This window comes from Ischnura elegans, chromosome 11, assembly GCF_921293095.1.
Source record: "Ischnura elegans chromosome 11, ioIscEleg1.1, whole genome shotgun sequence".
Classification (NCBI taxonomy): Eukaryota; Metazoa; Arthropoda; class Insecta; order Odonata; family Coenagrionidae; genus Ischnura; species Ischnura elegans.
This window is the reverse complement of record NC_060256.1, coordinates 70547814-70574216: the sequence shown is the minus strand read 5'-3', so window position 1 is coordinate 70574216 and position 26403 is coordinate 70547814. Positions and strand designations below refer to the sequence as shown.

Genomic DNA, 26403 nt, shown 5'->3' with positions numbered 1-26403 from the left:
ATACCTTATAATTAGTGATTTAGAAATATCAATATACGCTTTTAATACTATCGTGATTGAGCAACCTTACATGTGCCGTGACTATACTAACTTGTAGTGTTGATGTGCCATGGTAAAATTACGTACGCGGTCATCAGTGGTTTTACTTAGAATAGTGGAAGTGCGTTGTAGGATCATTCGATCCAGGAATATAGTTGCCCGAGGAGAATTTAACAAATACAGCGTAATGGAAATGTTATTGATTTTTATGGTAAGCCCAACTGGCGTTGGTTAACCTATTACGTCACATACGATACTAACATGAGCGATAGTAATTAAAATAACAGTATTTTCCCAACATCCTTATGTGATTACGGAAAAGAAAATTTTACTTACGCATTTTGTCGGAATTTATTTATTTTTTAATTTCAAACCTTTAGCATTCGAGAACGCGAGCTGTGGGAGTAGTACTAACCTCGGGTATCTAGAGAACCCACAGGTATATGACGTATTAAAGCGCCTGATTGCAATGTCATCGCATTTCCTTGAGGTCTTGGTCATGGCTATTCCAATTACATGCATTCTCTCCCAAAAATCAATGTATACGAATGATCGATGGATTTATTTACAAATACTTATAAAAATATACACTTTGTGGCCCCATGCGCCTTTAAATATAAACTAAACATAAAATCTGTATCACATTGGAACAAAACTAAGAACGGACAACTGCTGAACTAAAAATTAGCACATACACTCGACCATAGAACATTTTCTGGAATTTAAGTCACCAAGGACAGTCACTAGATATCTTCATTCCTTTGCGTCCCCGATACCATCTGCATTGATGGCAAACATAGCTTCAGTTTCAGGAAGGCATGGGGAGTCATATATCTTGCAAATCCTTGTCTCGCCTCTCCCCTTTCTCAAATAAAGCCTGTAAAGGATACATTTGGATGAATATTCTCAGTATTGCTAGTAAACATTTGCAACCTAATGGTAATACTAATTTTGTCTTCTTCTAGAACAGGTATTCTCAAAACAGTGTGATAAACTACATACTAACCACCTCATAGCACCAACTGTCAAGCCAGTCAAAGACTGAATTGCACCAAACATCTCTAAAGTCTCCAATTGGCTGCTCTTGAAATTTTAATTTTGTTTAAAATGAAATATATGATTTTATTTCGCTTGGGACACAGCAAAAATTATTTTAGAATTAATTTTTCTGGAGGTTTGAGATTTTTAATGATTTCTAGTATGTGCTCCCTGATACGAGTTTGTATAAATTGAAAAATTAAAAGAAAAACGTCACTCATAAGACTTCAGACATTCACTGGAGTTTGATAGAAAGGACAACTCTACATTTAAGTCGATGGTATCCCGAGTTATGCCAGTATGAACCCAGGGACTAAAAATTCTGTAAAAACCTTATATAAGCTACATACCATGTTAACAAAATTGCAAAATCATGACATAAAATGAATGGCTTATTTAACAGCCAGGTAAAAAAATGCACACCTCTGAAAATCTACTAGGTACACGAAATTAATGTAATGCACTAAAATTAAATAATAGAGCCATAATAGATAATAAGAGAGCATCTATTATAAACAAGTCTCTTTGATAGGCAATACAGTTAATATAAACACATAACAATAAGCCAAGTTACAACATGATGGAAATCTTATCAACACAACTCCCCAGATACAATTAAGCGCATCTCCAAATATTTTCAAGATCTAAATGGCATCATATATTGTATTCTTCGCTCATTAATGCAGCCTCTGAAAAACTGTTTTAATAGAATGACTATTCTCACAAGTGTAGTGGCATTCTAAGTAAAACACCATTACAAATAATTATTATCTCAAGCTCCCATTGTCTACCATTGCAGAACATGCCTAGAGACCCAGAAGAAATTTAGCAAGTCATAGGAGTCACAATGAGGATCTTAAATTATGATCTATCACATAACATCATTGAGCATTTAAGGCTAGTCTCAACATGGTTGGTTAAAGGTTACCAAATGATGATGGAGCCTTTAACTTAACCTAGAGGTGAATGAAAGTTCTGGCTCACTTATGCATAAGATCAGACATCAATACAAACAGAACCTTCTGCCACTGACAAATAAAGAAGAAGGCTGTATCATCTTATGATAAGCGCAAACCAGAAATTATAAAACTGGCTCTTTAAGATTCATTTAACTCTTAAGCAAGAATTTTAGCAAGCATGCCGATGTCGGAAATTGTCTAGTTTCCACAACCATGATTTTCAAGTCAGATATACATTGCACCCTATTGGAGGTTAATGCTGTTTTTTTATTCATTAATCCAATAATGTCAACATCATATGTAACGGCAAATTCCACATATTTTAACTACCACAACTTATAATGAAATAACGTAACACACTGAAAAAGATCAAATTTGATGATTTACAATGCAATTATAAAATGATTATTTTGGTCAGTCAGCACACATTGCAAGCATGAAAACTAAATGAAAGGTAACTGGATAAAATTAATCACAGGGGTCAAATCGCAAAAATACAGGAACCCATTATATACTGAATACCACCAGCAAAACACAAGTCCTGCACATAGTCCTCTGATAAAAATGACCTCATTAATAAAATATGAACCTTTAATTATCATAAACTCAACTTACATACATTAAGATGGTACGAAAAAAATTATTTTAAGGGGTAAGATGCAAAAATAAGAGACCAAGTGCTACAAGCTAATGGTAAAGGAGGGGGTTAGTACTGGGATAAAAATATTTATGAAATGCATGGTCATAAAAAAATTGAAGACTAGGAAAAGTTTGAAATACAAAAAAGCCTCATTTGTCAACAATGTCAGGGCATGGTAAAAGTGGTAATCCAAAGGAAGGAACCCTCTTACCCTCAATCTAATACTCTACACCAAAGACATTGTAGGAGAGGGGCCCTCACACATAAATAACAAAAATATACAGTGATAAAATGAGAAAATAAATTACAAGGCATCAAGCTATTTGATGCCAGTCAATGTAAAGGCATTAGAGTCGTTTTTAGGGGTGAAAAAAAAACAAAAAAATAAGTTTAAAACATGTGTAACTAAATCACCTGCTCTGTCATTTTCATTAAAATTAACAGACATAGAACATAGAGGCATTAAATCAAATTTATTTCCAATTATGCCAGCATTTAAATTCAAAAGCAAGGCTGACAAATATGATCCTTGAATTATATTAATCAATAGTGAATCTAGATTATCTCAATTTCACCGCCTAATATGACACAATAATCATAAAAAATTAGGTATGATGGCTAATGAGATTATTTCCCAATGAAAATAAAAATAAGAGAGCAAATTAGTACATGTATGATATCTGGATAAATGCTATAACTAATCTATTCTGAAAACCTCGTACACATTACTTCGTCAAACTAATTTGATAATTCATAATTTTTCTCCACGGATTTCTAATTTATAATCATATTTTGAACAGCGTTTGCAGCTGTATTTTTCCTCACAACGGAGGAAATGCAAAAAAGAAAACCGCACTAGCACGATGGTCTCGGGAAACTACATAAAGAATAAATTGAAAGTGGGAGACCAGTTAGAAGAAAATTACAATCGAAACTTAGCAAGAATTTTAATCACAAATACAGAAAAAAATACTTCAAATCTAGATCAATTTATGAATGTCTCGATTCATCTCTCCCGGGAACGTCACGACGCTAGCGCCAACCTGGTCACTTTCGGAAATAGGTCGGAAGGATGCATTCTTATGGAACGCATTTACGAGCTATAAAAGCTAAATTATTTCAAATTTGCCGTCGGTGGGTTTAAAACAAAAGTAAATGTAGAAGGAAGCAGGAAATTGCTTGACTTTGACGACAAGTATTTAAAAACCAATATTAACATTCGCTAGCGCTTCCGCCGGCCACAAGACGCACTATGTTACCCATATATTTGAATACGATATTTAGTAATTATGAGGGGCAACGTGAGATTATTCCTTGCTTTGTCTACGTGCCAGCATCAACGAAAATCGCATAACGAGACCACTGACCGAAGCGGTGCGAAAAATTAATCTCATCACAAGCACCGCTTAGTCTTATAACGTAATTATTCTCGACGTTATGTATTTAAAACGTAAGTACGAACAATTTTCGATAACTGAACATTATTCCTCGTAAAATGATTTCGCTAGTTCTTCACACAGATAGCGACTAGGCAACACGCGGATTCTAATAAAATTCTACTGATTCCAAATCGGTAAGCCTCTCTTGGACTTGGACGTACTTACATCCTTGCTCAAATGAAAAATCATGTCAAGGCGGATATGGGAATAAATTATCATTTATTCCTTTGCGCTAAACTAGTGATTTTCAGATTTTAAGAATAATATTTTGGCTGAATGTTGAGATCTTTAAACAAAACTCATAGGTTGTTTTCCACCATGATAGTCCTAAGTTTCCATGAACGTTTTCGAGAAGAAAAAATTCCCCGCATACATTGGGCTACCTACCACCTTGTTGAGGTGGAAAAGCCTGCAAGCTCCAATCACTCATTGAGTTGTTCTAGCAAGATTAGTCATAATTAATCCCAATCCCGGTAGAGTCACCAACACTAGTGAGGTACACAAAAGGTGATCTATCTGAGGTCTGGGGAGGAAAGAAGTCTGGGATCAAGTTGACTTTTTAAAAGAATTTTCTAAGGCAAAGTTTCTTTCATAGCAAGCACCTTTCACTCATAAGTTTATGAACCGTATTTTTACACCTAATTCTTTACCTTTTCCCTCATTGAGTGTTATTGATTTTACGTGTTTTTCACACACTATCTTTACACAAGAATTACACTCAAGATTTTCAATCTGCCACTGGTTGTCACACAAGTATCTCACATTATGATAGTTTCCGCAACATTTCACATGAATTTAAAAGAAAGGCAATAGGTTCTTATAATATTTCACACAGATTTCAATAATTCTACATCATTTCTGCAGATCTTTCAATAAAATTAATACTGCACTCTCATTGATATATCCCACGAGTTTCGCATGCAAATTTTATAAAGGCAGGAACAAGGAATTTTAGGAAAGTGATGAGGAAAGTTAAAATATAATAAGAAAGATAATACATGCATTGTGACTTGGTGAAATAAGCATAACAAAGCATTGTATAGCCCAAGCTTAGACAGCACTCATGACAAAAAGGCACTTAATTAGCTCCCAGATCATAGAATGGAGACGAGAGAACAGTAACTGAATTCATTTGTATGGGAAACAGCACTCCACAGATAAGAAACATGGACCATTGGAAAAGCTTGCCAGATGAGACGAGAAGCCTCCAAGACCTGGTTCTGGCAGCGGGTGCTGAAGATCAAATAAAAAGCTTGGGTGATAATCTAGGTGTTCCAAAAAGTGGGAAAAGAGAGGGAACTGTAGAGAACCGGATCGGGAAAATCTGGGAGACTAGAATATTGCACAGGGTTACCAATCAAGCATCAAGTTGAAATTCCCAAACTTTCCAGACTAATTTCACAATTTTTTAGACTAATCATGGAACCTATCTTGCAGAATGTTCAGGCCTTCCCACATGATTACAATATGATTACACAAATCAATATGATATGATTTTATGTGACTGAATGATGCAATTCATGAATATGATTACAATATGATAAAGAGCACAGTAATGAATGCCGAAACATGGAAAGATAAGAAAATGATGAGTGTGATAAAGCTTGAAAAAATAAAACATGAAAATTAGAGAGTAATAAGTTAAGACTGTGCAAGATGAGATAGAAGGAGAGCAGGGATTATTAGAGTGATGGGTGCAGGATGTGGGTATGTATGATGAGGTCAATAGTGGCAAAGGCTGGCTAAGATTTTTGACGTGGAAATGGGGAAAATAGAGTAGGGAAAATATCAGGTAAGTAACGAGATTCTGGCAATGAAAACTGAATCACTTTAATCTAACCCTTACATGGTGCACATGTTTATGCCAATTACTAATTGTAAGGAGAAGGAAGTATATGGGATAGATTGAGAGCAAGAGGAAATAATAGGGGAATTTATCAGTAGGCAAAACTGGATTTTAGTCATAGGGTACCGGAATGGTGAAGTAGTGGAAGTTAGAAATTGAACACAGGAATACTGAGAAAGAATATGAAATGAAATTGGGAAGAAATCAGGATTTCATAGAGGAAACCACTTATTCATGGCAAACATTTGATTTAGGCATCAATCAGTCGCAGGTACACCAGGAAAATGCCAGAGTAGATCAGGAATAATACTAAACACATCATTGTAAGAGATTTAAAAGTAACGTGAAAAACTTATACACCTTCCCAGCAGCAATGGGGATTTGGACCACGAACTAGTACTACCTATTAAGATGTAATACCAGGATCAAAACGACATATTAAGGCTGATGGGGACAGGAAGTGGAATGTAGATAAGAAGTTCTATATAGAACCAAGAAAAGAGAATATGTACCAGGTACTCGGGGAGAGTAGCAAGCGGTTAATTAATGGGCATATAGAAAGTAAAGGAATGGAGAAAAAGGATTAACTGTAATAGCCTAAGTGGTACAAAAGTCCATTGTTTACATCAGGGGCATATTTATGGGGGAACACAGGGGTAATACCCTCCCAATTTTATCAAATGGTAAATGCAAATGCATATCCACAAGACCCAAACGTGAAAGAAGTTTGAGTGTATTAATCGTAATGCATAGCACTCCCTACTGTAAAAATGCCCCTCTCTCCAATGGGGTATTACATACTCTTCGCACCCTGGTCATGACCCCCCAAATATGATGCTGAATCTGTGCCTGGGTTATGTGGAGGGCAGAAGGATTACTAAGTCATAGATCATAGAGAACATTACTATGAGAATGGAGTAGAGAAGGAAGTGAAAGAATGTAAATATAGAGAGAATACAAGAGAATGCATAGGGAAATATAGAATAGATTGCAGTGGGAAACAGAAGGCAAGGGTGGCAAGGATTTGCAAGAAAAATGATTGCGGCAAAATAGAAAAGTTGCTAGAGGAAATAGGTAAAGAGGGGGTGGCTAGAAGCAATATCTTAATGAATAATAAATTAATTGAGTAAAAATACTTTCTTACATTTTAATTTAAGTTTCATTTGTGGTGGCATATTAATTAGAAGCCAGTGGGGGTAATGTGTGAGAAAAATATTATGGTCATTTATGAATAAGGGAAGATGTCTCAAAAAAGTCATCCAAAACTGTAATAAAGTTTATGTTACATACAAATAAGAATGAAGACATTTCAACTAAGATTCTAGCTGGAAATTCATACTCACAAACATCAAATATGAGGTGAAATGAGCCTATTAAGGGTAAAGCTGGAATAATAACATTAGTTCTTCAGAAAAACCAGCAAGGAGCAAAAAAGTTTATCTTATGAGGTAAAATCACCGCATCAACCTCTAACCCGACTCTCTTTCCTTCAAGAAACAGATCCTACCATTAACACTACCCACTTAACAGCAAATTACAGGAGTCAGAGAACCTCTAGACGTGCTTGTCCTTCATAATACCAATTTCATCCCCCATTCTATCTCACTAATAAGGTGGTTTCCTATTATTTTTTTATTGCCTAGATTATTACTCCTGGAGTACGTATTTCACGCTTTTAGATTTTTACATGACAATATCTATTTTTCGCAATTAAATGAAAAGTGAAAATATTCAAGCGCGCGAAAACGTGACGCGTAAGTATGAATGCCGGGAAATCTCTCCGTGTGACGTATTTCGTTCCCGCTGCCGCCCTGTGAGGTGACCTTGAGGCGAGTTGAGCGCTGATACGACGCAGGCTGCTAGCGGGTAGCTGAGTACCCTGCTGGCTGGTAGCACTTGGCTTAAATAAGGATTATTAATACCTTATCAAATTAAGAAAACTTTCCGACCTTAGCCAGTTTTAAAAGGTGATTATTAAGACGTTTCCCTGAGCTCTGCGCCTCATGCATGCATTGGTAACCTCAGACGATGTATAACTCCTATCTTCTCGTATAGAAACTAGGTCCCCGTGACGTCACGTGGAGTGGCATCGCATGGGCGCCAATCTGGCCCTTTTCAAATGAGGATAAAAATGGACCATTGCCATTCGTCTAAACCGGTATTTCTAAAACGAAATAATTTGTATATTATGAATACAGTAATGGTGGGTAACGAATCGCAATCAATGCCTTTCGTTTTCTTTGATGAAGGAAACTACCCTATTATGGCACATATACTTCATGTAAATTAAAACAGTCCTTGAATGTGATCAACAGGACTCAAATGTCCCGACAAACTTGCTTCAGTTGAATACCATTCTTTAAGAAGAGCACTCTTTATGTTACAGGCAATACTCAACTTTTGTACTCTCAATGTTTGTAACATTCCCTCTTTCATACATTCCTCATTGCAGTGGCATATGCTTTGGGGGAATGAGAGGGGATGGGGAAGGGCGAACTCCCACCCACCACCCCTCCCCCATTTAGGAAAATTTTGGAAAAATGACATGCCTGCAAAGACATTTTACATAATTTTAGCACTTAAAATTTGGGTTTCATTAAAAGGTTATGTTAAAATTTACTATATAAAAAACTAAGTGAGGCATGGACAATGACCGCAGCGGAGAAAGCAAGGATAGAGGCCTTTGAAATGTGGTGCTACAAAAGAATGATGAAAATCAAATGGATCGACCGAGTTAGTAACGAGGAAGTCCTAAGAAGGGTAGGAGAGAAGAGAAGCCTCGTGAAAACCAAGAGCAAGAGTGGTTTCCATTTTTAACGTGGAAGTTGATCAGTATAAGCAATGAAAAAATTAACATTTTGGAGCACACCAACCCTTGCTAGTGCAGTCGTCGTATCTCCGTGTTTGAAATGACACTGCTTAAATACCTAACGCCATTATGGTGATAAAAAATTAGTCGCATGTCTATGCTTGCCGCAATTAAAATTAATGAAAAAGTTGACGCCGTATGATCACAAAGGAGACAAGAAAATACATAGCGAGAACAGAGCCTTGAACCCTGGTCCCCCGGGTGGTAGCCGTAAACTCTAACCACTACCCCACCTGACCCTCCTGTCGATGCAAGCGATATCATGAAACTATATGCGGCTTGTGAAAAGTACCGCATGAAAATTAATTAATTACAGCCAAACTAAGGCCCATTCAACGGAACCACTACTAGTTCAGGGATGTGTTCACCATTCCGAAGGCCATAAAAAATACGGCATTGAAAAAGGCGGAGCAACTTTCGTGGTCTCCCCTTGTGAGAGGATATGTACAAATTGTTAAGATTTCTATGGAAAAAATGCAACTTTTAGGTTTTGGCGAACAATGCTGCTTTTTCCTGGTGCTTGGCATCACGATTTTTAAAGACTTTTTAAGTACCACATACGTACGACGTTAATTGTCGCTTATTTCTTTGTTCCGTTTTCTTTCCTTCTTGAACTAGCAAAAAAAGAGTTGCTATGGTTGATTAAACGAAGAAAGAAATACAGAGAAAAATCTTTTGGTATATATAGCTAAAGCTATGTGCCATCGTTGGTTCACTTGTTCACTTATATTCCTGGAAGATTCAAGATCCATAAAAATCGTTGCGACAACTTTTTAAAAAAAATTCTCAAGGTTCCCATCTTGCAACTTTTTAAAGAAAGTACTTGTCCAGCCACTCAAGTGTATTGCAAAAGACAACTTTATGCATGCAGAAACACTGTAGTATGGAGACATCAAAACCTGCTGCCCGAGCATGTGGAACAATTAGTTTTCCTGCATCAGATTTTGTAAGGAAAAAATATTACATGATTTATTTACGTAAATAATATTAAACAGAATAGATAATTCACATGAGGATAGGAAAAATGAGAATATGTTCAAGCATGCATTGCTGTATTGACTAGTTCAGGAATTGCAAGACTTCACTCAACTCGATACACACGAATAGTTTTCAACTCGGCTCAATACTCCACTCGAGATCAAAAAGTACTGCTTGCACATCCCTATTACAAATTCATATATTACTTCACAATACTCCATAGCAATTAATAAGCATATTTGCATTTACCACGACAGTACATTTTTCTATTCAACTATTTCATGCAGCTGCCACATTAGTGTGCTAGGCATTTTTTATGATTCAGCAGACATTGGTAAGTGTTGCACAAAGGTTAAGAAAAGACTTAGCTGTTTCACAAAATAAAATATATTTGCGACCGGTTTCGATACAGCGTATCATCATCTGGCAATTACAAGTATCAGTACATACAATTTATACCCTTGAAGGCATTAGAGGGGTGGTAGAGTGGATGTGGAGAAAGGGGGGAACTTCGGAGTACCCATTATTGGATGCAATTAGTTTGATTGTGTTTAGCTCCTTCATCCTGTTGTAATTCGACGATGGAATCAATCATAATCTGTGAAGCATACAATGTATTGCTGATAGTTTGTGAGAGAAGAGGTGTCGTGAATTGCGGTGTATTATTTGGTGGAGGGGGTAAGGGAAGGGAAGGTAGGTTTGGGAAGTACGTCGCTGATGGGTCACTGCACGGGGTAGCCGAGGGTTGGTGTATGATGACGAAATACGGGGAGGGGTGTTATGGAGTAGTGAGTGTCATCCGTAATGGTTTCTCAGAAAAAACAATGAAAAGTGGTGAATGGTGAGAATACAACTGCTCGTTAACTAATGTTATGTTGGGTGAGGTTTGGCCCACTAAGTTAAGCCCACAGCTAAGTCTTTTCTTAACCTTTGTGAATCATGAAGGAGTTTCACCATATTACGCCAACCACCATCGCATTTTTCATTGGTAAGTGTGTTTACTTAGAGCAATTTGAAAGCGATATATTATATTCATGATTTCAATTGACATAATGAGCAGAAGCTAATATGATATGAGGGTCCAAAGAAAATAAGCATACATTTCATAGCCTAATTACAATGGAGAAACAGGTGCCATATATGCATTGAACATCCTGAAAGGACGAAACTTTTGCAGCCACTGTTGATTCTAGCAAATTCGGTCTCCCTGACCACTGCTCATTATGGACATTTTTCCACTCATTAGAAAACTCCTGGCACTATTTCCGCACATTTTTGATGGCCATACAATTCTTATCATATACCTACATTAACTGGTAGCAAATTTCTATCCGGGAAAACATTTTCGCTTTCAAAAATCGAATAACTTAGCATAGTTCACACCTGGCGGGCGAGCTAAGTGGGAGCTTCATCCTTGACGACTGCTACACAGCGACTAAATGGCTTAAAGTAACATGAGTGGTTTTAAATTTTAGCATAGGAACCAAGGAATGTAGTGCTGCGGTCAAATTTTTCCTAGCGACTCGTGTTCGGAAATAGCATCGTTGGATACCTTACTTTTCAATACACCCTCGTACATTAGTTGCCATGGAAAAAAACCATAAACCTCAGTAATAATCCCACAAAGGAAAGGAACCCATGAAAGTGAGGAAAGAATGGTTATAGTGTAACTCCCTTCCCCATCCTTCATGTTTCCCTTCCCATATTCTTCCTCATGCAGTGGGTCTCCCTTACCTATTTCATGTTCAAGATTTTCAGACATTCTCTTTTTGAGAGCTTCAAAGATGTCTTTTACATCACATCACAAATACTACCATAAAAGAAGGAAGCATAATTAATGACACCTTTTTGTAAACTAGGACATGATATAAGGGGTACATTTAAGTGTTATGTCCATAAATGCAGATTCCCTTAAATTAACTTGTGCAACAACAGTGAAAGAACTAAAAACACAGGGGAATTTTTAGGACTGAAGCCAAACTGGTAAGATAGTAGTGTACTTTAGGAACAGCAATTACTCACAACTAAGGTATTTCAATAACACACAGATAATCATAGTTGTTAAAAATATTATCATGATTATTTTCCAGTAGTTACACAAAACAAATAAACCTGGTGTAGATATGTTAACATGAGTCATTACCCAGCACTTAGGATGGCATCAAAGGGTTCTATTCTAGAAATCCGGGAGAAATATTTGTAATCAAATGAAGCATGAATAATTAGTTTTAGAGAAAATCCGTCTCACTGGGCTTGCTATTAGAGAACACAGCAACTTGTTCTTTATTTTGTATCTAGACAACCACTAACACTTCTTTTGAGTGTCAGGATGGAATTTTCTCCCAAATTGCCTACTTTTCATTTTATTCATTGACACACATTGAGTCCTGGTGTAGGTTTTGCATGGTCTATTGTCACTATGTTCTCTACCACGCTCTTGTAGAAATGGCCTCGCAGAGACTCAATAACATACATGTCTTCAACTGGTCACACTTTTAATACATAGTACAAAAAAGATGCAATTGCTTATAAAGAGCACAACTGCACTATGAAATCGCATGAAGAGAATAAAACCAAACAAAAAATGTTGACTGCCAACTTTGAGAGCATGTGACATACATAAATACAGAGAGAGGATAAGAAAGACTGGAAAATATGATGTACACCGATATTGTGGATGTGGATAATATCAAGAATTCATATAATGTTTCCACAAACAAGCACAAAAATTTAAACTCCAGGCAAGAAATTACTCTGTCCCCCTCTTAACGACAGCAACACACAAATTTGAAACCAAGGAGAAAAAAATGGCTATCTTCATCAACCATTCTTCACCATGGCCATTCTTCCTCCAATATCTTTGACAAAGAAAATATTAACTTTATAAACTTACCGAGTTGTTGAGGCATGCGCTATGATATTCCCTCCTATTGGCTTCTTAGGATCAGCAGCAAACAGGGCAGCACCATCCACCTGAGCCACAACTTGGTTGGTTATCACCACAGCCACACCAAACTTTGTAAGGAATGGTTTAAAAAATTAATACACTTACAATTCAAGAGTATAAAAGAAGGCAGATATTTTTTAAATATTCAAGATACTTTAAATTGACGCATGTTAAAATCTGTTTTTGGTAACCTTCATCATTCAAGTTGGAATTTGGTTCATGCATGAATAATCAATCCTTCGGCTTATTAAAAACAATTCCTGAGGAAGCATAAACAAATTTTCAAAACCAGTATCAGTAGACTCAAATAAAGTACTTTGTCAATCGCCTTGGTCTACACCATCTCCTATGTTGTCCCTCCCTCTATAATTCAGAATAAGGCCCTCACCCTTTCATGTGATCCATAAACTTTCTCTTCCTTTCCATTTTACTTGCATAACTTTTTTCCCCCTAACATAGTATTCAGCACCTCCACCCAAATAAGTACTCACTCCATCCAAACCCTCCTCTTCCTATATATCTCTTTTAAAAGTCCTTCCTCCCACATGTACTTTACCTAGCACTTCCTTATTCCTTTTCTTCTTCATCCATCTCAGTCTCCCCATTATCTTCTACACCCACATCTCAATTACCTTCAGTCTTTTCTTATACACCCTCCACAGCATCAATGTTTTCATGCCTTCCAGTGATGTGCTACAGATTAGACTGCACTAGCTTTTCTTTTAACTTCTCCTCGATGGAAGCTAACTAAACACAAAAGTAATCAAAGAAAAAAAGTTAGGTAGAAAAGGATGAAATAGGAGTCTCAATCATAAGATTTTGATGCAAGGGTATAAGATGAGGAGAAGAATAAGGCGTTGGGAATGATTATAATCCAGCGAAGCTAATTTAAAATTCAGGGGACTAGATTCTAGCCCATATCTACTAAACCACCAATGAACTGTATTACACTGAAGAGATACCAAAAAACATTCAAAAGAAAATTATAATTCAGAAGAGTGATTATCAAGATATGCACAGCATGTGTCCATCTTTGTAGTCTTCACTTCTGCTGGCATTGCAGCTGGCTTCTCCAGATCAATGAAGTGCAGGAGGCTTCTCAATGGTCTGTTTTCCCTGGCATTTTCCTCTCCCTTTTTCTCCCAAGTTGTTTTGAGCACTCTTTTCCATGAGTAGGAAAGCTTCCCTGTTGAAGTTTGTCGTGGATTTCATAATGTCTATCACTTCCCTAATGATGCATGAAAAGTATCTCAGATTTGATGAGATGCATCCCAGATACCAACACAAAAGGAAAATGATGTCACACGTATAAGTGATTGAACGAACTACAGCCGTTAAACAGTTGAAAGAAAATTAATTCCCCAAGGCCGTACTCTTTGGTGGGCAGATGGGAGTGAGAAGTTTGTTTCTCCTGCCAAGCAGGCCTCCTCAAAGGAGAATGTTCAAAAATATTGCAATTATACTGAACGAAATAAGTACCACTGTATCAAGACTAAACTTCTCACTCCCATCTGCCCACCAAAGAGTACGGCCTTGGGGAATTAATTTTCTTTCAAATGTCACACGTCTTTGATAGTCAAAATGAGGCAAATAACCAATTGGTAAAACGTTCTGCCAGCTTAAATACACCCAGGATTTACTATGTTCTATGTGAGTGTCGAAAAGTATGCTGGTGAGACCAGCCAAACTGTTGAGGCTAAGTTGAAGAAACACCAAACGCTTTCTCCATAGTCATGAAGTCAGCAGTGGCAGAAAATTGATTAAAAAACTACTTAATAGCCAAGGTTAAAAAATTCCTTGCCAGTCATAGGGCTATTGGGACCAAATCACTAAGGAAGCCATTGAGATCCACATACATCAACATAATTTCAATTAAACCCTTTCGTGCCGAATGCCGCACATTCGAGGGCAGGATTTTCTTCAGAAAAGAACAAAAGCCACATATATTTGATTCGAGGAAAGTGACCCCCGCAGACACAATAGACCGAACTACGTGGTCGGCCCTCAAGACCTAGCTTAGCACAAGCCCTTCCTTGGCCTCTCAGATCCACCCTCACCTAACCACTCATCGAATCTCCATGTGGTCACGGGTCACCCAATTCTATTTGCAATGTTTTTTTTTCCAAAAAATATACAGTGTGTCCTCGTTTAACGTCGTCCCGTTTAACGTTGTTTCACGATAACGTTGTCCAAAAATTGAAACCCTTGATCATTTAACGTCGTTATTGCTTCGCGATAACGTTGTTCAAATTATGCGCAGCGAAAAAAAAATGAATGGCGAATAGGACGCAAGCGCATCTGATGTATAGTAATTATTACTATATTAATGCGATTGGTAATTTTCGCTCGACAGAAAAGGTTGGTGTGGGTAGCGTATGTTAAATATGCGTCTGAGCGAATAATTATCGCCTCATTTACCCATTATCCATTTATTTTTCTGATGCCAACCGAAAAAAATGTCCACGAAGAAGAGTGACTATCCTGGCAGTTCTTCAGACGTGAAGAAAAAACGGCGATATTAGAACAAAAACTTGGTATTATTAAAAGAATTGAAGTAGGTGCAACTGCTGGAGAGATCGGTCGAGTTTTAGGTTTGCAGGTCGAGTTTTTACAATTAAAATATCTTCTGTTACTGAAAATATCGATGTTTCGCCATTAAAATACTTTCTTTTTAGTTTTTATATTTCATTTAATAATGCCTTCTTCCCAACCTTTTCGTTATGAAAATTCGTTTCGTTTCGAATGAATCGTTATCATGCTGAAGTGAATAATCGGTAATGAATGTTTCTCGCGATTTCCGCCGGGCTTAAGAATTCATACCATCACGAAAATTGACTCGCCCTTCATCCTCGTGCTTTTTTTTCGTTTTGGCCTGATTCAGGTGTCTCCCGATTGGTCACAAAGTCTGCTTAAAGTTACGGCTCCGATAATTGGCCTCCTTGGATCCTCGCCCGGGAAATTCTGGATTCTTCACGAAGAAATGGATTGTTAGGAACATGGCTAGGAACCAATTTAAATTTTTTACATTGTTTCTTATGGGAAACACTGCATCGTTTAACGTTGTTTCGCTTAACGTCGAGTTTTTCAGGAACGAATCAACAACGTTAAACGAGGACTCACTGTATATTTGTTGCTTATCTCATAAATCTAAAGTTAGAAATGAATTTTTTTCTCTATTCAAATGGAAATTTCAAACCTATTTCTAGCATTAATATCAAAGGAGTTCAGATCAGTTCTAAATTAGTCGATATGGAATAGAAATTAACTAAATCCATCAATATGAATGTTAGAACTTCGGTTCAAATTTCTTCACGCTCAGAAGAACACAGGGAATCCAATTTATATATTAAAAACTTGATGGGAACAACAAATATTTTTTTATATAAAACACGGCTATTTCACTCAGTTGACCACGGGATCGCACTGTGGAGGAGTCTTTTAATCTGTCCATGGCCTTGGACAGAGGCTGAGGAAAGGGATCGGTGTCCTGCTGAGATGGGTGCCTTTGGAGGGGTGCAACCCTCTGCCTTCCGTCAACTCAAGAGCTTCGTACAGAGGAGTGCAAAAAATATTGAAGGGACCTGCAACGTGGAAGAAGTTCCCTCCACGAGGCTCTGGTGCAAAATGGTTCAACACTGGATTACAATTTTGCATCACCCTCATTGCACAAATTGTGTAAAAAATCCAAAGAGAAAAAATCGTCAAGGCAAATGATGTTTTTCTCTGAGGATTTTTTGCTCTATAACTAATAGCATTTTCAGACAGCCTAAACATAACTACAACATGATTCAAGTGGAAGAACTCTCATCCCATTTGACCTGGTAGGACTAAGCATGAAGTGGCAAAATAGGAAGTTATCGGGTGCATAGCTATGGGTACAGGAACATGAACTTCATGTCTTGTACTGCACTGTGACAAGTGAGAGGAACAATTGTAATGTTCCCTTCGTTTCTAAGAAAAATTAACGTAAAACTTGTGAGTATTCATCCTTTTCTTTTTTCTGAGCTTTCCACACTGAAAAACACCCAATTCATGTATTCAAGCTTAATTTTGACATAGGTGTGAATTTTTAAATGAACTTTGCTCATATAACTTTAATACTTCTTACCAATAAATAGTCAGCATTAGCTAAAATGATATTCACTAACTAACAATGGAAGCAATGTTTAGTTTGGATCAAATTGCAATGATAGCACAGATTGACTCAACCCTATGGAGATCCAATGGTGTGATGGTATAAGTATTATACCTTTTACATGTTCCATTTGAGAGATATAAAGCTAAACATATCAGTAGGACAACAATCACAAACTATTGATTACCACTATATGAATAAAATGCTTAATGAAACATACCTCATCAGCTAAGCGAAGTAACATCCTTAAAAACCTAGCCAAATGCATCTGACGGGCTGAGAGCTCCCCTCTTCCAGCATAATCTGTTCGGTACAGGGCAGTTGCACTATCAACTATGAGAAGGGCATACCTGTATAAGGGAATTATAAATATTCAGTACATAAGAATGACACACAAATCAAATCAACATTTAATTCAAACGACAATAGTCACAGGAAGATTTGATTTGGTTATAATATAGCCATATAAGACTGCTTCATGAGAAAAATAATGTTCCACCAACTATTAATTCCCCCCCCAAGTGCTAGTTTTTCATTAAAAAAAGTATGCACAGTTCCGGATAGAAAAAATAAACCACTCAAGCCTGGACTGATGGCAACACTCTCAAAAGCTCTACTGGGGCCTTGATAGTGCCAACCCCCCCCCCCCCCCCCCCCCCCATCTCAAACACCATGTCTTAGGTGGGTTCATCATACAGGCATCACCAAAGGGCAAATGCTTAAAAATTTTCTTATCAAGAAAGGCTTTGTGAAGAAGACATAAACAGTATTTAGGAAAAACAAGTACATTTTTCACCATAAATCATCTGTTACTGTTTTTGCATTACACAGGCTTGTAATGTAGAATCTACACATTGAGTATTTAAGTTATTACGGATATATTCCAGTATAGATGAAAGCAATTTTCTTGCTGATTATTAAGAGATTCAGATTTTATCGAATATGTCGAGCAAAAAATTTCATCCGAATCCTACCTGGCCAGCAAATCAAAATTTCAACTCAGAGGATGATTCCAAATTGAGCTGAAACTAGAAATGATCGTATATTTTCTGGTAAGAATAATTTCCTGTCTTTTAATTTCTCCAGCTAGATTTTCTGGTTGATGATGTTTAAACAGAGGGCACATTGCGGTCAGCCAGTCTTCACTTGACCAACCCTCACAATTTTCACTTTTCATTTAATCGCGAAAAATAGATATCATCATTTAATAATCTGAAAGCGTGAAATGCATACTCTGGGAGTAATAATATTTCGATGAAGATAATAAAAAAATAGGAAACCACCATATTACTGTAGACTTTTGATCAACAATTTATGGTTATTTTTTGCAATTCCACATATTTTGAGAGCTGTACAAAACCAACTAGCTATGGTTGCTAGAGTCAGCCTGTCGCAACCCACCCAGACCCTATAATCCCTTCCCTCTAACCTTCCATGACAATAGGCTTTGAGGCAGAGGTGGAACCAGAGAAATTTGGGCACTTTATTATATCTAATTTTTAGATTATGCAACTTAGGAGCTAACTACAGGTTTTATTAATATCCTTGTTGAATGGTGATAACTCAAGTTTTTTGATTGGCGTTCCATTAATAATAGTGATTTCACGCATTTCAGAAGTCACAAAAACCATGGTAATTGAAACACGTTAGGAAGACAAGTAGGCAAAATATTTTGGTCTCACACTTTCAAGCTAGTTCATCCTAAGTCACTCACTGTCCTAAGAAGGCCTGGGGCGTTTATTGCCCAAACAGAATACACAAGTGGAGTGGATGCTGAACTGTCTCATCCTGAATTTTCACATCCTCTGAGGCACGACTTTCGGGATAAGTTCTGACTTTCTCCACAGAAAGTTGATACATTACTTTTACTAGCACTGTACAGAATATTCCCAGCAAATTTAAAAGCTGCCTACTAGCAATTAAATATCAGGGAAATAAAAATTGACAGTATGCTACAATCTGATCAGTTTGCATAAGAGTTATTTGCATAAATAAGTCATTACTTTTTACTTTGATGAACAAGTTTTTCATTTTGAAATTAGCATGCTAAAATAAGGAACGTATAGGAACCAATGAACAAGAAAGTGCCTTCTAAGGCATGAAGAATTAATCCAATGTTTCAAATCAATTTATAAAAAAGATCAAAAACTGCTATGTTTTCTCACAAAACATGTTCAGAAAGAAAGTGTACTGTGACCTTGTCAGACTGGGTTTGGTTGTGGTTTTTATCACTTGATTTTATCACTAATTAGTGTCCATGGCATACAATGTGGGAAGTGTATTAGATACAATTCAGCAGCTATGGTAGGTTGTTTATACATATGAGGAGAAACCACGGGCCTAGAACATGTTTGAGTAGAATTTGTCACATGCAAGTGCAAGTTCCTCTTTGCCACTCTTGAGTCTCATCGTCCTACTCCAGTGGCACTAAATTTGAAATTTTGGACATACTTGAATGTTGGTATCTCTGAAAGTTCAGAAGTTGGGTGCTCCCAAGGAGAGGACTCACTGTATTTATTCAAATCCATAGGTTTTTTGTGCAAAATGTCTAGGGGTATTATCTGCATTTTCATAATTTTGATAAATGTCTCTGTATAGTTGCAGTTTTTCTTTGAAATTTTTGTGCTGTCATATTATAATTCAATTTGCATTCCTATGATAATCCTGTAATACCAAATGTTCCGAAATTAAATATGAAAGGAAGAAGTCTGTTTCCGTAATTACTTCAGCCTAAAATATTGATACTTATCTACTTTTTCAGGGTACTCGAGAAGGATCATGGTATCCTCTGCAATCTTACGTTATTGTTCTCTTTGTGCCAGGCTGTGGCATGTGCTGATGCTAAGGTGACTCTAATATCACCATTTGTTGGACGCGTACTTGATCGGTAAGGGTATAGTGTGTGATAAATAAGTTTAGAGGAACTTATACCTTAGTATTCAACAAGAGGGTTAATAGTGAAATGTTCTATGATTTTTGCCTCAATCTGTTTAAAGTTAAGGCCGTTTTACAGTGTGAATTTTCATTGGATTGATTATTATTTGAATGAAATTTTGAGCATTTTTGAATTTGCTTGAACGATTCCATGAATGATATGAGAGTGCGGTGTCCATCTCACCACTGGCACCACCTTCGAATTTTTAGATTGTATACAAAAACCTAGGAAGCACAGAAACCCATATGAAAGCTCAAATAATTAATATGTACTTTTGTATTACATATAAATGTAAATTCACCAATATTAATCAAGAAAACAACAAATATACAAAACTAGCTGATCCAGACCAAAAACAGCCTGCACATAAAAAATGTTTTAATTTTTGAACTTATTATGTACTAGATTCATGTTGTAAATATTTTCTTAGATATAGAAAACAGTTAAAACAAGAATTTCATCACACTTGAAGGAGGACCCAACATTGACTACCAGAGTCGTGAAAAGGGATTTATTTTACATAAATTTTTTTTAACAACAAAGCAAGCAAAAAGCCATGAATTTTATTTTTACAGGTGGTGGGTAATACCTTAAGGAATATTAGAAAAAATAATTTAGCTTGATTCAGATATTGCTTCAGGTCAAAATTTGATGTTTAATAGAACCATGTTTTTGATGCAAAATTTTCTAAAATCTTATGAAGCATATGAGTTTAGAGAATTTCCAATATCCCTCGGATATTTCCAATATCCCTCGGATATTTTTCAATTAGTTTTTGGAATCCTCATGACTTCTATAGTAAACCTGCAAATTTTCATAAGAATCGGATGACAACTATGGCTGAGTCAAATTATTTCCCTCTGGAGACCGCATTCATTGAAAAACTGCAGTTTCACCCAAACTTCAAATGGTCGTGAAAAAAAAAGCTATTAGAGATAGCCTAGAAATATTTTACACTGTTTCATTCCTACACGGAAGGATGAAAATTGCCAAGTTTCATCAAAATCCGAGTCGGTGGGTGTCATGTCTGGATGAACTGACATGGAATGACCCCAAGGTTGTTAACACTTTTTTGAGTTACATCATATCTGAAGTAACCATTCATCCCTATTATCACAAAACTTATTTTCCCTTGACATACTTCCATGACTCATCAATAGTAACAGAAGACCTTCATTTTTAAGTTCATTATAACCCTTCCAAAGACATTCACCAATTGTAACACACATACCTTGACTCTGCCATCATAGCAGATGCTTGAATGAGTAGTTGTGTTTGATGATCAGTATTGTAAGCCCGTGCATAAACCACATTATCCAGCACATCTGTTCCAGAAAGTTTGTAGCGATCAGCCACTGCAAGCAGACGTTCTGGCCTAAAAGTGCCCTCTGTGTCAATATACAGACATTTGCCTTCTCCTCCATTCTGGTCAATGGGAAGCTATACGATAAAGGCAATAATACAGAATTGAATTGACTTAAAAATACAAAGAGACAAACAAATACATCATTTTAAAGGAAAGAAATCCATCATGAAAATTGTTATCTAACCAATGTAGATCTCCAGCCAAATGATATAGATGAGGTTAAAATCTATTTAAAAAGAAACTTGATAGAAGTATAGCTAAAATCTAAACTTTGTGCGATAATGGCACTTTTCCAGAGAAATGAAAGTTGATATTCTGACAAAGAGGGAAGGAAAGTTAAAAAAAAAAAACGAAAATGTTTTGAGTTCAACAGATTCAGGCTTCAATTGGTGGAAGTTAGACATATTTAAGTAAATGAAAGATCGTAGCACTTTTCCACAAGAATTTTTAATGCGTACAATGCGTTTCAGCTCACTGAGCCATCATCTGGTACAAGACATCTGGTCTTGTACCAGATGATGGCTCAGTGAGCCGAAACGCATTGTATGCATTAAAAATTCTTGTGGAAAAGTGCTACGATCTTTCATTTACTTAAATACGAAAATGTTTTGTTTCAACCCGGAGGGAAACGAAAATACGAGGCCTAGATTTTGTTTCATTTCTGCATGAAATTAAAATCACCAAGCAGTTTCATTTCGATCCGGGACGAAACTTTACTCCTGGGAACGAAACTTAATCAATCGAAACCCTGCTGCTCATACTTAAGTTTCATTCCCAGAAGTTGAGAAGAGGGGGATAAGAGGGAACAGTTTCGACCCATTGTGTTTAATATACGTGTAGAAAATTTTAAACATCGAGCTAAAAAATTGAATGGCCAGTTTGCGTTCACCGTTCTCCTGTTAGTAGTAAAAATATGAGTGCCCTGGTGTGTGTTTTGAAATTAAACTGTTCGAAGGTGAAGCACGTGGTCCCTTTGGTGCGAAACATTATCTGTGTTTGGTTTCGTCCCAGGGTTTTAGTTTAGTTTCAACCCCAAGGTTTTTTGACTCCGATTTCGTTCCCCCCTGAGTTTAGCTCCCCTGGTTTAAATCCATATCGTTTCTACATTTCACTCCCGGGAACAAAACTTGAAATTTTACTGGTTTTGACTTCCATTAAGTTTCAATTGCCATCCCTGCTGACAACGCACCAACACCCAGTGGCGCCGACTCCATGGGGCTTGAGGGGGCCCGAGCCCCCCCAAAAATTTATTATGGGGGGTGAAGCAAATTGTGTAAGGCTTTATGATTATCTCCTGAGTGTCCAGTTATCGAGAATCGAGTTTTCAGGTTTCTAATGTTGATCAGATGGCATCTAAAATGCTTTTAAAAACTTTAAAACTCACTCTATAGAATTTCCTGGGAAATGCCCCCAGATTGGGCCCCCCCAATATTTTTTATAAGTCGGCACCCCTGCCAACACCTAACTACACTGTGGGAACAAAGAATAGGGAATTTGATACGCCTCCTCAGTACATACAGGCATTAAATTTACTCATTGGTGGACAACCGCACTATTTTTTGTCTAAAAACAGACTGGTGAGGTGGGAACTGGTGAGCGAAAGAGTACAATAAGAGACTTCTATTAAGAAAATGTAAAATTTGATGAACCAAGAGTGATTAGCTAACCTCAAGGACTAAATAAAACTGGCTGAATCCAACAGGGTAGTTTCCTTCATCAAAGAAAACGATAGGCATTGATTGCGATTCGTTACCCACCATTAGTGTATTCATAATACACAAATTATTTGGTTTTTGAAATACCGGTTTAGACGAATGGCAAGGGTCAAATTTTATCCTCATTTGAAAAACGCCAGATTGGCACCCATGCGATGCCACTCCACGTGACGTCACAGGGACCTAGTTTCTACATGAGAGGATAGGAGTTATACATCGTCTGAGGTTACCAATGCATGCATGAGGCACAGAGCTCAGGGAAACATGTCTTAATAATCACTTATTAAAACTGGCTAAGGTTGGAAAGTTTTCTTCGTTTGATAAGGTATTAATAATCCTTATTTAAGCCAAGCGCTACCTGCTAGCAGGGTACTCTGCTACCTGCTAGCATCCTGCGTCGTATCAGCGCTCAAAGCCTCGCCCCAAGGTCACCTCACTTGCGGCAGCGGGAACCAGAACGACGTCACACGGAGTTCTCCCAGCATTCATACTTAGCCGTCGCGTTTTCGCGCGCTTGAAAATTTTCACTTTTCATTTAATCGCGAAAAATAGATATCGCCATTTAAAAATCTAAAAGCGTGCAATGCGTACTCCAGGAGTAATAATCTTTCGATTTAGGCAATAAAAAAATAATAGGAAGCCACCCTATTGATATTGTGTTTTGGGAGAAAAGATTACAAAGACTAAAGGCCGTTTTACACGGGGCATGGAATTGCGCAGGTTAGAGCTGCATTAATTTCTAAAATGGCGTGGAATTGCGCGAATGCATGAACGAAATTAGAACAGGGGCTATTTTGCCGTCTCGCATCCATGCATTCTCGCATGTGTTCTAGCCATTCACCGCTTTATACGACGCAATTTTGATTGCGCCTTCGCACGTATGTCAGATTGCACAATTCCGTGTACCGTGTAAAACGGCCTTATAAGTGCTTAGAGAGACAATTTTTGCAAAAGGCAGCCTAAAACCCAGCAGGAATTTTCTATAATCCATGCACGGAATACCGAAATAGCCTTTAGTCATTGTACATTATCATATTAAATAAGACTTTCCTTAAAAACTATTAGACACTATTACATAAATATGTTCTTTTTTAAGGCTATCTCAGTGATTTGTACTCTTGAAAGAAGATAATTCCAGATATGCCTGCTGATAAAAGCAATTACTTTTCAATTAACTTAATGTCTCATCCTTCCTATAGGCTAGCTCGGGAATTGCAGCTACTAAGTAATTACAGCTAGTTATTCAATATCCATTTTTGCATTCAAGAATTAATTAAATCAATATTACAATAAAATGAGTTATGAGAATATACCATACATAGCACAAACCAGGATTGTAGTAAAATGTATTAGTCTCATCTATCAACTAAACGTTCATCAAACAGAATGAGGCCGAATATGGATACATACTCTTTACTCATTAAGCCATATCACTGTAACTTCATTGGGAGCAATGTTTCAAAACCAATACCATTTAGCAATGTTGGTCAGTAATATAACGTTCATAAGTACTAACTTAAGAAGCACCCTGACTAAAAAAATACAAATTGAACAGAATATGAACGGGTTAAAAAAACTATGAAAAATAAATCACAGAATAAATTCTCATGTGGTGAGCAGATAGTATCCACTTGCAGTCTATGTAAACACTTATGAATGAAGAAGTACCATTGAATGCAAAATGGAAAGAGCAAATCTTCTAAGGCTGACTTTAAGCAGTACAAGATTTTAAGAGGTAAGATATATTATGGAACATGGGAGAGGTAGAATGTAATTCCAAGAGAACTAAATAGACACCAGTAACAATTAATAAGGATGGAAGATAACAAGAGCTAATACATCATTTAAAGTTAAAAAAAGATTGCAGTGATCATAAATAAAACAATCCTCTTCTTCTAAATAATACCTGATAGTTAAGGACTAATTTTCCATAAATCTATCAATGACTTTGTGCATACATCAATATTGAATTACTAGGGAGGCGATGAAATGTACTGTAATAACGGTATCATCACCCAGGAAGTTGGTTCATATCCATAAAATATTACATCATTCACAAACTCATGTAGAGCCAATTTAGTTTCACGCTTCACCCACAACTAGCGAACTTTACGAACACATTTTGGGAATTCCAGTCGCGCAAGTAACAGTATTGCTGATTAAATTCAAGCTACTTTTATAAGCATCGTCGTAATAGGCACAGGTGCCATAGGCCGGAAGTTGGCATCGGCAAACAGCCTATTTATTATACGCCAATAAAGCAAGGTTGCACTAGGCTAGAGTACTTGTATTGATTCAATACAAGACAATTTGTTTATTTGCCCACACCTTTTACACTTATCATTTACGTGTGTTTCACAAGGCTTGCAGGCTTATACTCACGGTTGAAGTATTAACACGTTTCTTTTCAGGTAAACAACCACAACGTTGACAGAAAAGCACCAATAAGAAATTAATTAGCTTTTCTTTATCACATTAACGAATGCGAGAATAATGATGTGTCAATACATGTACATTTGTTCATCATTTACCTGACAAGTCACGGCCAATGTGTGACATAATTGTGTTTTCCCAGTGCGGAATTCACCAAATAATTCGGTAATGGATCCAGTCTCTATTCCACCACTTAGCAGTCTATCAAGTTCCTTCGAACCAGTAGTGAGCTGTATTATTTCCGATCGCTTCTGATGAAATTCAGTAGCTGTAGTAAATCCCATCGGCACCAATTTCGATGCCTCTGCCTGCAAATTAATACACATAATGAAAATTCTGCGACTTAAAACATCCACATTTACCAGTAATTAAAATCCTCACAATTATCTTGTCAGCCTTAGCCTCACTGATTCCTTTTATTGTCAAAAGATGCTTTTTAGGCGTAAATGCAACTGCTTCCACAGTATGGAATCCAGCTTCTTCAAGCTTTTTCACATCCGCTGCACTTATACCAAGACCCTGCATGTAATTTCAGAATCTTATAAGGGATTACCGGACATTATTAATCCACCAATTACCAACATTTATCTATGCCTGAGATAACACAAACCTCTAGCTTGTTTATTGACTGAGGACCAAAGTCCTCGAGCTCTTCGGCTTCTTGCTGGAGAGGATGAGCGGCAGTAATCATATTGCCGTGAAAATGAGGAACTTACCAATAAGATAACCTGATTTTAGTTTTATAGCAAAAGATCCTAACAGACAGGACGTTCCAGAAAAAAATCGAGCAGTGATGATACTCCAGCTTTTAGACTAAACAACCTAATTTTAAAAAGTATAATAGCATTATTGCTGCCTGAGTCCGATGAGAAGCATTAGTATATTCATAGGCAGCTACTTCGATAACTAGCTCAACTAATATTTATCCGTTATAACATTAATACTTGAAATTATCTCCACTTGAAACTTGAGAATATCACTTCACACTAAAAGAACTCTTGTTTCAACTTGAGAGACGTCAGATTTTCCGCCAAAATAACGTCACGTCCGGTTTATCATTGAGG

The 26403-nt window shown here is 36.9% G+C and overlaps 1 protein-coding gene across 1 annotated transcript; it reads right to left on the bottom strand.

Annotated features, from left to right (window-relative positions):
• Nucleotides 1–586: 586 nt before the first annotated feature.
• On the bottom strand, nucleotides 587–26342 carry LOC124168001 (DNA repair protein RAD51 homolog A). Its single transcript, XM_046546079.1, has 7 exons — nucleotides 25950–26342; nucleotides 25721–25858; nucleotides 25438–25647; nucleotides 21057–21265; nucleotides 17111–17240; nucleotides 12702–12823; nucleotides 587–916 (listed from the first exon to the last, which is right to left on the bottom strand). Exons 1-7 carry the CDS (start codon nucleotides 26028–26030, stop codon nucleotides 793–795), a joined length of 1014 nt encoding a protein of 337 aa, XP_046402035.1. The 5' UTR covers nucleotides 26031–26342; the 3' UTR covers nucleotides 587–792.
• Nucleotides 26343–26403: the final 61 nt, after the last annotated feature.

Coding starts and splice junctions, on each gene's coding strand:
- LOC124168001 (XM_046546079.1), bottom strand. CDS start 26,030: ATGATTACTGCCGCTCATCCTCTCCAGCAAGAAGCCGAAGAGCTCGAG. Junction 12,824..17,110: donor TACTTCGCTTAGCTGATGAG/GTATGTTTCATT, acceptor TTCCTTACAAAG/TTTGGTGTGGCTGTGGTGAT. Junction 917..12,701: donor GCGCATGCCTCAACAACTCG/GTAAGTTTATAA, acceptor TATCCTTTACAG/GCTTTATTTGAGAAAGGGGA.